Source organism: Drosophila gunungcola (genome assembly GCF_025200985.1).
Source record: "Drosophila gunungcola strain Sukarami chromosome 3L unlocalized genomic scaffold, Dgunungcola_SK_2 000003F, whole genome shotgun sequence".
NCBI lineage: Eukaryota > Metazoa > Arthropoda > Insecta > Diptera > Drosophilidae > Drosophila > Drosophila gunungcola.
The window spans coordinates 494,796-508,003 of record NW_026453179.1 but is presented as its reverse complement, the minus strand read 5'-3'; the positions used below and the strand labels follow the sequence as shown (position 1 = coordinate 508,003).

The following is a 13,208-nucleotide window of genomic DNA, read 5'->3' as shown; positions in this document are numbered from 1 at the left end:
TTATTTAAACGTTTAGCTAAGAACTAATAATCAATAAGCGGGTGTCGGGGCTTTGTTTCATTTTTTTTTATAATAAATAACGAAAAACTTCAACTTGAAACATGGAGACGACCCCGAAGGTGTTTCCGACCCCCGAGGGGACAAACGGGTTAACCTGTCCGCACTCGGCGGTTCGGAGAGGGGTGAGGTGTGTCCAATCCAAAGATGGTTTATGAACTAAAGAAAACTTAAAGGTTTTTATTTCATTTCATGAAAACAAAAAGTTGTAAAATAGTAGAAGAGCGAGCATAAAATCAATTACAAAGATAATTTAAATTTAACAATGTTTTTTGTTGAACAAAAAAAGGAATTGTTTTTTTTTTGTTTGTTTAGCGTTTGCTTTTCTTTTAAGATTTTCATACGAATGAGTTTGCGTGTGTGTTTGTTTTTTTTTTTTTTTTGTTTGAGCCCTAGGGAGAATTCTTTGTCTTTTGTTTGTGTCTTTATGTAGGCTACAATTAAATTAAATAAAATTAAATTAAATAGAGTAAAATTAAATTAATACAAATTGTTGTGGTATAAGTTTACATGCTGCTGAGTAATGTTACAAATAAATTAAGAGTTAATTAAAAGTAGGCGTACGAAACTAATGCCGTCTGCCGATGTGACAAGCCTATTAGCCTATGTAGCGAGTCTAGCTTAATAATTTCAACGTTGCTCAAAATGCTGAGAGATCAGACCATCGGTTGGATCTGACCGCCTATATCTATGCCTATGCCTATGCCTATGTCGTTATCTATATCTAAATATGTGTATAGTATAGCCTAAGTGTGGAACATGGAATTGCTAGCTGTATCGAAGATCCCGGCTATCTAAACTCCTGGGGGTTCATTTAACGCGAAAGGATCTAGCAACTAGAACTAGTTTAAGTGCTAATACGTTGGGTGGTCTTGAGTGCTGCCCTCTAACTCGCTTTTACAAAATTAGTTGATGCTTCTTTAGCCTAGTTAAACTGTAGGTAGTATTAAGGTTCCTCAGTCTTCGCAGAGATTTCCGGTACAAGTACAAACTGCTCTAGTTAATATGATTTGTTTGTTGTAGAATTCTTTTTTTTTTTTTCGATTTTTCTGTAGCACTAAGCTGGGCCCGTCTATTAAATACGATGCCCACTAACAGGTCATGAATCGCCTGGATGCTGCTGCATATAGATAGCGATAGCGTTAGGCACTCTCCGTCTTGACCACCAGCGGCATGGGTCCTCCAAGGGTCAGCCCCGGCTGCGACTTCTGCAGCAGCTCCTCCTGCAGCAGGCTCATCGGGTTCATGGGCAGACCCATGTTGAGACCCATGCCCATGCCCATGCCCATGTTCATGTTCATCTTCATGTCGAGCAGCGGATGCGCAGAGCCGGGCGACTTGGGCTCCTCCATTCGCTCGCCACTGCGGCGGGACTCGCGGCTCTGGCTGTCCCTGCCCTCGCGGCCCTCGCGACCCTCGCGTCCCTCCCTGCCTTCACGCGATCCGGCCCTGGAGTCGTACCGCGTGTGGGTGCGCATGTGCCGGGTGATCATGTCGCGGCGACAGGCGGCATACGGACACTGCGGACACTTGTAGGGCTTCTCGCCGGTGTGGGTCCGCTGGTGGGTGGACAGGTGGTCCGAGCGGGAGAACACCTGGCCGCACACCTTGCACGTGTACGGCTTGACGCCCGTGTGCAGACGCATGTGGCGGGTGAGCATGTCGGAGCGGGCAAAGGATCGCCGGCAGACGTCGCAGGAGTAGGCTTTGGCAATGTCATTGGCGGGATTGCGCGACTTGTGGCGCGAGGCCATGTGCTTGGCCAGGCGATCGTGCAGCGAGAACATCTGTCCGCAGGTGGGGCACACGTAGGCCACATCCGAGCCCGGCGGCATCTCCTCGACCACGGGCGAAACGTCCAGGTTGTACCGCCAGGCCACAGTCTCCTTGGTGGTGGGCGAGGCCACGTCGCCCTTGATCACCGGCACACCCACCGTGGTGGTGGGCACTTGCGAGTGGTGCATCTGCTGGTGATGCAGCGGATGCAATGGCATCTCCATTTTGATCATCGCTGCCGCCGCCGCCGCAGCCGCTGCATGGGCAGCGTTCATGGCATTGGCGTACGGCGAATTGGGCGGTGGCTGGTGGTTGGGCGTGGCCGCGGTGGTGATGGGCATGTGGCCCGAGTGGCTGCTCGATGCCGGCGACAGGGCACTCATGCTCTCCATGCTACTGGCCGCACTCAGGGCCGGCGGTGGCGGCATCATGGCCGTCGAGCGCGATTCTTGCGAGGATTTTGAGCCGGACCTTTTGTACTTCTTGGGCTCCAGCTCGCTGCGCATGCACAGATCCAGGGGACGCTCCTGCGGCGGCGGCATGGGCTTCTTCTCGCCCTTCTTGCCCCTGGGCTTGGGACTGGTGCGCTTCTTGGTGGTGCTCGTGGTATTGGTGGTGGTGGCCACATTGTTCGTCACCGAGGATTCGCTGCGCGGCGGCGAGGGCAGCGATGGCGGCGGCGAGTTATTGGCCAGCAGGGCATGGGGCAACATATGATTGGACACGGAGTTCGGGTTGCAGTTGCTCTTGCGTTCCTGGGATGTGGGCGAGGTCTCCGTCTCGGAGGCTATCGAGGATGGGGTGTGCTGCAGGGGCGAGGGATAGAGATCGTGACGCCGACGGAACACCTCGTTCAGATACTTGGTGTGCAGGTAGTAGCCAAAGAGCGGCGACGGTATCGGGAAGTACCTATCGTAGGGGTTGGGGATCTCAGTCTTGATGTCCACATGCAGCGGATTCTCCTTGTTGAGCGGCTGACTCTGATCCTGGGGCAGATGGCTCTGGGCGGCCTGCAGTTGCAGCGGACTCATGCTGATCCTGGGGCTATCCTGATCGTTATCATCGCTGTGCGACAGCTCCAGATCCTCGCCGGAAATGTCCTCGTTCTCGTTCTCCATCTCGTTGTCCATTTCCGGTTCGTTCTCCTCGTCCTCGCTGACAGGCTGCTCGCTCTTGATGTACTTGCCAGGAGAGGCCTCCTCCTCTGGATCCTCGAGGTCCTCCTCGTCGGGTATGGACTCGTCATGCTCCTCCTCATCCTGCTCGGCATCTTCGGCCAAGTCCTCCTCCATTTCCATGGGCTCCGCCTTGCAGGCCAGACCATTGGAGTGCGTTTCGTTGTTATTGTTGTTGTTATGGTGGTGCAGCTTGTCCAGCACCGCCGAGAGTCTCTTGCGCTTGCGCTGCTTCCATGGAACCACTATGTTGTTGTTGGCCACACTGGCCTGGTTGTTGTTGTTGTTGGCGTGGTTGTTGGTGGCCACCGCTGCAGCCACCGCCGCCGCAGCCGCCGCCTGTTGATGGAGGCTCAGGGCCAGTGGCAAGTGGTGCTGTTGCGGATGATGATGAGAGTGGTGGTGGTGCTGATGATGCTGCTGCTGCTGCTGCTGCTGGTGATGATGCTGCTGCAGGGGGTGTGGATGCGGATACTGCATGCCGCCGTAGTGGGAGTGAGATTGGGACGCTGCCGCGGGCGCAGGATACATGTGCGGAAGATACTGCTGCTGGTGGTGATTGAAGTTGAGGAGCTGTGGGGGCGGTGCCGGCGGCGGGTGGGGCAGGGGCAGGTGGTGCGGATGGTGCTGCGGCGGCTGGGGCGGCGGATTGTGCGGATTCGTGTGGTGACCATGCCCCATGGGGTCGGTGCCTTCTGCCATCGTCATGAGGTCAACTTTTTGCGGCTTCAGCGGCGGCGTCTCCTGCGGATGGGAGGCTTCTGGCTGGGATGGGGTGTCGGTTTGCGGTGACCTTGACAGATTCCGCCCAAAGTATTCCAGCCTGCGTGGCCGGGGATTCTTGCGGGCTAACTGACGAGACCGAGTGGCCTGCAAATACAGAAAAATACATATAATTAATTATGGAAACAAGGAATTTTATAAACATTTTTTAATAAATTAAATAGAGTGATTAATAAATGTTTATTATAAATTCTGTTAGATACTACACATATATGTATATGAATAAGTTTCAAATTAGTTTTCGAATAATTACAAATTAGTTTTGGAATTTCAGAGGAGTAATTTAAATCGCAGAAAAACTCACACAAAAACATTTTGGTTTTCAGCAAGACCCTAACCTAAAAAGATTTTTGCATCAATGACTTGCAGTTTACGGAGACCTTGTCAAATCTACCACCTTACCAATATTTTATATAGAACCTTAAAATCAATCAACATTTTATCACTTAAAATCATCAAATATCCCAAACTTTCGATGTCATAATTTTCTCTAAATAAAACACCCACCACCATTTCTTTTTAATACTTTCGCACAGCCTAGATGGTAATTAAAAGGACACAGATCACTTCAGTTAACTATAGACAAGCACAAAAGTTATTTAGCATTGAAGATGGTTGTTAAAATTTAAGATTTGTGGAGGCTAAATTTTTGCACGCTTCCGCCAGGAAATTGAAAACTTTCTGGTCAAAGAAAGACCTGCTATCTCGCTTTCGCCCGCCTATGCATTTATGTACCATCTAGGCATCTCTTTTACGCTCAGAGCGTTGCCAGACTGCTGCGACTCCTACGCTAGCTTACGGAGAATTGAAGTCTGTGCAATTTAGGGTTATGTAGAATTAGGTTAAAATCAAGCGATTTGGGGAATAAAATTTAAGACACAAATATTTTGTGTAGCAATCAGTCAAGCATCAAAATGCAGCAATTTTCCCGGCATCCGTTTGTGTGTTGGCTTTCAGTCAAACAAATAAATAAGATAAATTTTGTGCTGAAGCTGCCAAAAAGAAATAACGTAACGAGAAGACAGATGACAACAACGGCGGCATTTACGCTGCGTTAGTTTTATGCGTTTGTCTGTACGGGTGGGAAAGGGACGCAGCGATGGGAAGGGCGTACTACAGTGGGGCGAAAAGGGGTTTTTTTTTTTTGGGAAAAGGATTCCTGGTACAGTCTCCAGTCTCAAACTCCCGCTGTGGGAATTTTTATGGTGCTGCCAGCAGATTTTATGGCGCTCAAAGTTTATGGGGCCTTTGGATTTTGGCGCTGCCTTCGCCTTGACCGGCGCACCACCCCCCTTTTGGTCACCCGCCGCCTGCCCCCTCAACCTAAGCTTCTGGTCAGCGAAATCAATGAAGGAAAGGAGACAGGATGAAATGGGCGACAGTCCTGGACAGGATCGCATCGCATCGCATCGCATCTCGCCGTCTGGCGCCAACATTCGCAAATAATTAAAAGTTACCACACAGACACCAAAAGCAGGGGCGCAGAAAAGGGGGTGCTACTGCTACTGCTGTTCCTACCAAAACGAAAGCAGTTGGCTCGGGAAAAGGACAAGGCACCACAAACGACAACAACAACAACAACGAACGGCACGTCTGGAAGGACGTTTGCTGCATTGCGCTTATCCTTGTGATATATGAATATTGTGCACACACGCACGTAGCTGCGATATGGAATGGTGTAAGGCAGGGGTGGTGCCAAAAGGGGGGCTGGTGGTGGTGGTGGTGCAGCAGGAGCAGAGCAAAGCGAAGCTTTGTGCTGTGTCTGCCATAAGCCGTCAGTTTATGGGGGGTCTCTCCTGTAGTGCACTAAGAAAAACACCTTTAATTCAGAAAAAGGAATCTTGCAAAACTAAAATTAGTAACAATTATGTTTGCAGTACTTATGGGTTACAAAATAAAATAATTGCAAAAAAAAACTGCTTAAAATATAAAAAAGAAAACATTTTAACCAAATCCTGAAATATTACATTTCATATTTATACTGCATACAAAAAAAACTTTAAAATAAGATTTAACATATTTTAAATTAACATTTTTGATATAAAATTAAGAATTGTTCCAAGTTCTTTAATTCAATTGTTATTTGTAAACAGAATATTATTCATATTATTATTGTTATTTCAGTATTTTTTTTAAATCAAAAACTAAAGGCATGCTGACCAAAGTAAAAAAAAAATTTTAGATGGATTCAGAACTAAATTGGCTTTTCACGCTAAAATTAAAGAGACTTTAAGAAGAATATTTATAAATGCTTTAAATATTTTGTCAGTTTTGAAATTGTAACACAATATTCTTTTTTTTCCCTGGCTGCCTCTGTGTTTTTTTCAGTGCACTCGTTGTCGTTGTCCTTCTGTTGGCAATTTGCGCCTACAACTGAGTGGGTCGGGATCGGGCGGTCAGGGGTTAAGAGCAAGGGGCAGCAGGAGTCCATGTCCTTAACGGTCACGTGTTTGCTTTACGTGTTGAGAAAATGAAAAGAGCCGAACCCGTCTGTTTCCGAGTGTGAGTGTGAGTGTGGTGTTGGTGTTCTTTGTTTTTTTGGCGAGCCGAGGAGAGGTGTTGATGGGCCAGCGACAGGACACCTGTGTCCATCTGCTCATCCTTTGGCCTTCCGCCAGACCCCTTTCACCTTTCACCTCCTGGCAGTTAGTGGCTTGCTATTGCTGTTGTTATTGTTGTCGCATATGTACGTCTGCCCCTTTTGGTTTTAATGGAGTGCGTGTCCTTTGTCCTGGGCAAAGACCCCCTATCCTCGTTTGTCCTTGCTTGACCCCCTTTAAAGTTGTCTCAACTTTTTCGATTTCGCAACTTAAATGGAAAACGAACTGAAAGTTTTTTCTTTTTGCATATCATAATTCATGTTCTATTTCCGGGAATAGGGTCACCACCACAATACACGTCCCTCCCCCTCTCGCTTTTTTATTATCCACCCGAAGGGCAATTAATATTCTTAATTAGGGTAATTAAACAGCGCAATGCTGACAACTATGCGAAAAACTTTACACCAGCAAATGTGGCCAACGGCATTGGCTCTTGCTTTTCCTGCTTTTCCATTCCACCGAACTTTTTCCCACTTCTTTCGCTGTCCCCCCCCCCCCCCCCCATATACCAGAATATACATATATTCATATATGAAGTGAACAAAAAGCTGAAAAAAAAACATAAATTTTCACGCCAGTCGAGCGCCGCGCGTTGGAAGTTCTCTTCTGGGTTCTCCAAGGTTCCGCCGCTTTGGGGCCTTGTTAGCACGCGAAATCGGGGATCGGATTCGTGGAGGAGGTGCTGCAGGGAGAGTGTTGGGATTTTTGATTTATGGCCGGCAGAGTTTGGATAAACACAAATATACATATATATTCGCATAAGTGTTCATACCCTGGCCAAGTGTTAATTAACTCGCAAAAGAAGTTGGCACTTTAAATCGATGAAGTTGTGGACCGAAAGCGGCTTTCCAATCGTTTCTCAGGGCTTCATTTGGTCATAAGATATATTTTTTTGTGCTTTTAATACAGAAACATAATTTTTGTGATTTTATATATTATAATTGTTTATAAAAGGGTAACCCAAACGTCGCTTTGAAGTAACCCAAAAATGTACCTAATTTCTCCTTTCGTTTATGGGATTTTTTTTTTGGCGAGAGATAACTTAATGGCAGAATGGAAAAGACAGAACGGACTTGTCAGGCGATAAAAGAGATGGTGTGAAATGATGCTAAATGAAGTGTTAATTTTTGGCCACGGGTGGAATAACTCGGCCAGTGGCCAAAATAAAATGGTGGAAAGCCTGCAGCAATCACAGATTTAATTAAGCATTTTCTAGAGTGTAAACATGGCGCTAACAAGTCGCCAGCCAAAGACCAAAAAGAGCGGACAGCTAAACATGCTTGTAAGCAAATGTTTGGCAAAGTGGAACGGCGAATGCCAAGTGCTCGTAAATGATCTGAAAACTGAATACTGAACACTGAACACTGAACGCTGAACGCTGAAAACCGAAAGCTGGAAAAGTGCAAGCCAAGTGCTAAGTGGTGGTGCGACAGAAGACGGAAAAGCGCTGCTTAATTACGCCAAACAACGAACAATGAACGACGAACAACCGGCGAACAACGACAGCAACAACAGGGGCAAACAACTAGGAAGCGCATTAAATGGCGCTCATTTGTTGTCAACAATGGCAAAAACGAGAACCCAGATTTGCCAACTCGGCTTTGTTATTTCGCTCTGCAAAGCTGCGAACAGAAAATGTGCAATGCCATGGAAATATGATTCACGGCCAGTTTTTGAGGCAGTCCAACAACCATAGAGGTGACCATTAAAAATTATTATAATTACGCGACGCACTTTGCCAAAGAAAAGGGGGTGAACTTTCAAACCAAAAAAGTAAATGGGAACGAAATGGTGTTGGCAAATTTAATGGTTCATTTATTGAAAAACAGAACACAATAATATAAATAAATTGGTTGTTTGTTTTCTCTAAAATTGTCAAAAATAAACCAATTGTTAATTGAAATTATGGCAAACAAAAAACCAAAATGAATGAATATATAAAACACGGTAATGATATTATTTAAATTATGGGAATGCCATCTTAAAAATTATGCTTATCAATGAAATATATGTCTCTTTTACATTTGTAATTAATTCAATTAATTCCATATTTCATACAAATTTGATTGTCTGATTAAGTCAGAGCAATCCTTTTGATTAATTTATGTTTTCAACAATTGCCAGAGGTATTCCCCGCTGAGTGACCACTGTGTTTGCCTGGCATTTGTCACGCTTATTACACACAGCGAAACTTGATGAAGTTTTGCAGTAGCACCCGTCAAATACATTTGTATGGGACCCACAGACGCCACTGCGATAAGCCTCGTGCCATGTGCCTCCTTTTTAGTCCCCTTTTACCCCTCCACTTAAAAAACCCCTTTTCAAAGCGGCGACAGTTCGCAGAGCTAAGCAAATAAAATTGCAGAAATTAAAATGTAAACAATTTGGTTGGTGTTGCTGCTGTTTGCCACGCCCCCGTCGGGCTCCCCCGCCCCTCGCACTTCGGTGGACTGTGGCCATTAATCTGGCAAATGTCTCTGACGCCATTTAAGCCGCACTCCACTGGAGTTTACTTCACTTGTCTTTGGTCGTAATAAACGACATCATAAACATCAGCATTCAACGTGATATGCATTGATAATGGACAGAGTGTTGGTTGGGGAAAACTCAAGGGGAAGGTGGTTTGTGCGGAGCCTCAACTTCAATCACAAGTGCAAAGACAACACCAGCAATACAGCAACACAGCAACAACTCGCTGCCCGAAGGCAAACAAAGCATGACGGGGCAGAAATATGGCTAATAAAATAAAACGCCATTTGCTTAGCCACGACACAACGACAACAGCAAATGGCAACAACAACGGGCTCAACTGCTCATCAAACGAGAAATAATAAAAAAAAAAACATAAGCAAAAAAGTGGGGAAAACTCTTTGTACGCCTACAACAATCGCCGCTGTTGCTGGTAGCCAATGACAGCAGCAACATGTTGCTGAGACCGCCCCCCGCAGCAACACGAGCTTGCAACTGGCTGGAAAAGCTCTGTTTAAATCGTTTTCGTTTGGGAAAACACACTGGGAAAGCCAAGGAGTTTGTGGCGAAAAGGGGCAGTATATAATGGCTGTAATTAAATCCAGAATGTAAGTTAATTAATATTTGATACATTTTCTTAGCAATTGATTACTTTTGAGAACCACAAGTATAAACAAATAAATCTATTTATCTATTTATTTCATTACAAACTAGTCTTTGAAAAACAAAGTATAAATTACTTGTTACAGCCATTCAAACAGCAGTAAATTGCAATAATTAATGGCAAATAATTAAATTTAGTATGAAAAGGTTTGATTTTTATTTGAATAGCCACTCTAATCGCCAGCAAATCTTAGATCTCTATTTTGCCATATGCACTTCCATAGTATTTCTGTAAATCCACTCTGCCATCGAACTCTGATCTCCGATATCTTCCATTATATATTTCTCCCTATTTCATTATCGCCTGGCTCCCCCGCGTGATCATTGACTATGAGGCGAACTCATTTATTATAACTAGCTTGGCTGCTTGGCGCTACTGTAGCTCGTTTGCTTTCAATTGGCGGAGCCTCAGCCTCAGTCTCAGCCTCAGTCTGAGTTTGAATGTGAATCTGAATCCGAGCTTGGCGCACTGCAATTAAAATGATCACTGTAATTTAAAAACGACTGCGAATTGGCCCGGACCAAATTTGACGTCAATATGTGAGCTAACGATATGCTAATTAGTTGCCACTGCTACCGAGTCATGGACTGCGATCATTAATTAAGAGGGGCTCTGATCTGGGGATTGACGTGGCTGCAGGTTGCAGGTTGCAGTTTGCAGCCTACGCTACCGTTGGCCAAGTGGATAATGCCAGATAATGGCGATTTCCTGCCACCAGGCCAATTGTTGCTGTTGCTGCCGTGCCAAGGAGCAACACCAACAGAAACAGCAACAGCAACAGCAACATCAACATCAGCAACCGAGCAACAAGCTTAAATAAAATTACATTCAAATTCAATTGTAAATGCATTTTATCTGTTGGTTTTGCAGTTTGCCGCTGCTGCTGCTGCTGCTGCTGCTGTTGGGGCTGTAAACTGCAATCATGTTGCACATTTTTCTGTGGCAGGCCGAGGTCCGATCTCGAGTCCCCAGCCTAGAGACGCTGGCCTTTTACAATCAAATGTAATTATTTTTGCAATATACACCTTCAGCTGCTCTTGCTGCCTTTTGCTGCCTTTGCTGCGGCAGCAACAAGTTGCTTAGCATACTTCCGTTTGAGCCACAAAAGGCCGCGCCCGAGAACCTGGAGCCTGCAACCTGGAATCGTCTCTGAACTTGGCTATACAACTCGGGCCAAGAGGGGGATCGCGTGATCAAAGTCAATTTAGCTGCGATATACAGACACATTTGTTTTGCTGTTGCTGCTGCTGCTGCTGCTGGTGCTGCTGCCGCAGCAACTTCTGTTGCACGTAGGCCGGCCCAACGATCCTGTCGTCATCTGCTGCTGCCGCTGGTGCAGCTAAATTAAACCATTGCCGCCTTATCGTTGCCGGCCAACTGAGGCGCCTAAAAGGGCCACAAATGTTGAGATGGGGTTGCGGCGAAATAAAAATAAATACGAAACAGGTTTTCACACGAAATTGCAGCAGGTTGGTCACACTCTTTAAAATGAAACTCCCTGGGCTTAATACTTATGGCCTTAAAATTCACGTTAATCCTAATTAGGCATATAATTTCATTAAATTATAAAAAGGGTTTAAACAAGATATAATAACTAAGCAGTCTGGTTACCCCAACTAATTGTTTTATATTGCAGATTGGTCACTCTAATTAAAAGAGTACTCGTTCTTTGGAAATTCAAAATAAAATAAATTTAGTTCCTCAGCTTGGTCACACTCTGTAATATGACACTTCCTCTTTCTGTTTTCTATTCTTGGCTTTGGCAAATGTTTATCATAATTAGGCACACGATTTGCTGCTCAATCGCTGCATTAACATAAATAGCAGAAAAGAGCTAAAAACGAAATGAAACGTAGGAACTCGCAAGTTAAAAAAAATAAAACCGAAAAATCGCCACAAGCAAAAAGTCTTCAGAAAAATGGTTTCTTTGACCAAACTAAAGATCCCTGGCTCATTTCATGCTAATTATATATGTGGCCGGGCTGAAATGAATGGCTGGAACGCCCGCCATTTTAGCCTAGACTAGAGAAGCGCGCTTCGACTTCATTTGGAGTCGGAAATTATTTAATTTTAACCTCTGGGGGCCAGCAATCATCATTAAGCACGAGCTTCGAATGCCGCGTATTTGTTTTATTTTTTCTCCTCTTTGTACGTTTTAACGTAGGGGTTTTCGGGCAAAAGGTTTTGGGTCAGCGCCAAGAGGGCAAACCTCCGAGTCCGCCCACTCCACCTTCTCCATATCCGTCCGGCCCTCTCCAGTTCGTTTATCAGTCAAAAGTGATCTTTGCAATTAGCCTTAAACGCTTTTTGGCTCAACACGAAAGCCCCCAAGAACATCGACCAAAAACCAAAAGAGCCCTCAACTGGGTCACAGATCCCAGCCTGTCTCATCCTCCGTCCGTCACATTATCAGAGCGAATTTATCGTATATCAACCTTCGGCCGTCGAGAACTGCAGCGCCTGCATATTTATTTTTAATCATCTTTGTGAAAGCAGGTGAAATTTTTGGCATTTATGAAAGTGCAGCAGCGTGACTCGGTTCAGTTCGGTTTGGTTTCGTATAAAAATTAATATAGATTGCAAGTGGGATACGCAGCGGCAACGGCAACGGCAACAGCAACAGCAACAGCAACAAGTTGAAAGTTTCTTAGCGTTTTGCGGCACAAATTTTCCCGTTTCTTTTTCGTTTTGTGTTAAATTTATTATGCCAAAGGCCGATCATTATCGGGTAGCCAAATTATATATGCGCGCGCGCACATGATGCGCATTAAAGGGTTACCAATTTCCAGTTCCCACAACGATCTCCTCGATCCTCGATCCACGAAGGGATCTCCGATCTTTATTTTAGCTTAGTTTCCTCTGTTTTTTTCTCCTGCCAGGTTAACCGCAGGCTCTCTGGGGCCAAAACTATAAAATGTCGCAGACTATAAATCCACTTGGAGCAATAAATTTCTCAAAATGTCAGCGCAGGCTCCCGCATTAATTACAGACTCCGTTCGATGTTGCTGCTGGGACACTGAGACACTGGGACATTGCAGTCGGTGGCGGCGGGTACGGCAGCAACATATCGCCATGTTGCTGGCACGCCAGCAACACCCGCATCTGGGGTCCGCTGCTCTGGTAATGTGAGCCGTTCCTTAGCATGTAATCAATAGTTGTAACCACCAAAAGTGCACCACCACCACCACCACCAACACCGCCACGAGCAGCACCACCACCAATATCTGAGTTTTCTGACTTTTCTGAGTGCTGTTTTGTGACCGCAAAGCCAAGTGCAAAGCATTCAATTTTTGCCCCGTTGACTGCAACAAGTTCTTTCAATTTGCGTTGCCAGGTGGAGTCGGCAACAACAACTTAAATAATAATAACAACACTACAAGGAACGGCAACAATAACAGCCAGCAGCAACAACAACCAGCAACAACAAAAACAACCATCCACAATTGCAAACTTGCGCGTGTTTTGGTTCGCATTTTGATTGCCTACAAGCCGTTGCTGTCACTTTGCATTATACGAGTCCAAGAGTCCAGAAAGGGGGTTTTTAATTGAGGGTTTCGGGGGGTTTTCCGGGGGTCTCAAGGGGGGTTTGAGGGGTCTTGAGGGTTGCAAGGCCTTTTGCGCGCAAGACCCTTGCGAAACACATTTAAATATTGCAAATTAAACAAATGGTTTAGAACAAAATTG

At 45.5% G+C, this 13,208-nt stretch overlaps 1 protein-coding gene across 1 annotated transcript in view; it reads right to left on the bottom strand.

Moving 5' to 3' along the window:
- Window positions 1–418: 418 nt before the first annotated feature.
- The window catches only part of LOC128258211 (zinc finger protein 37), a 28,617-nt gene continuing 15,827 nt past the window's right edge, over window positions 419–13,208 (bottom strand). Inside the window, exon 3 of the mRNA XM_052989718.1 lies at window positions 419–3,878. Coding sequence (XP_052845678.1) covers window positions 1,200–3,716 — 2,517 coding nt within the window. The 5' untranslated portion in view covers window positions 3,717–3,878 and the 3' untranslated portion in view covers window positions 419–1,199. The remainder of the gene's footprint in view (window positions 3,879–13,208) is intronic.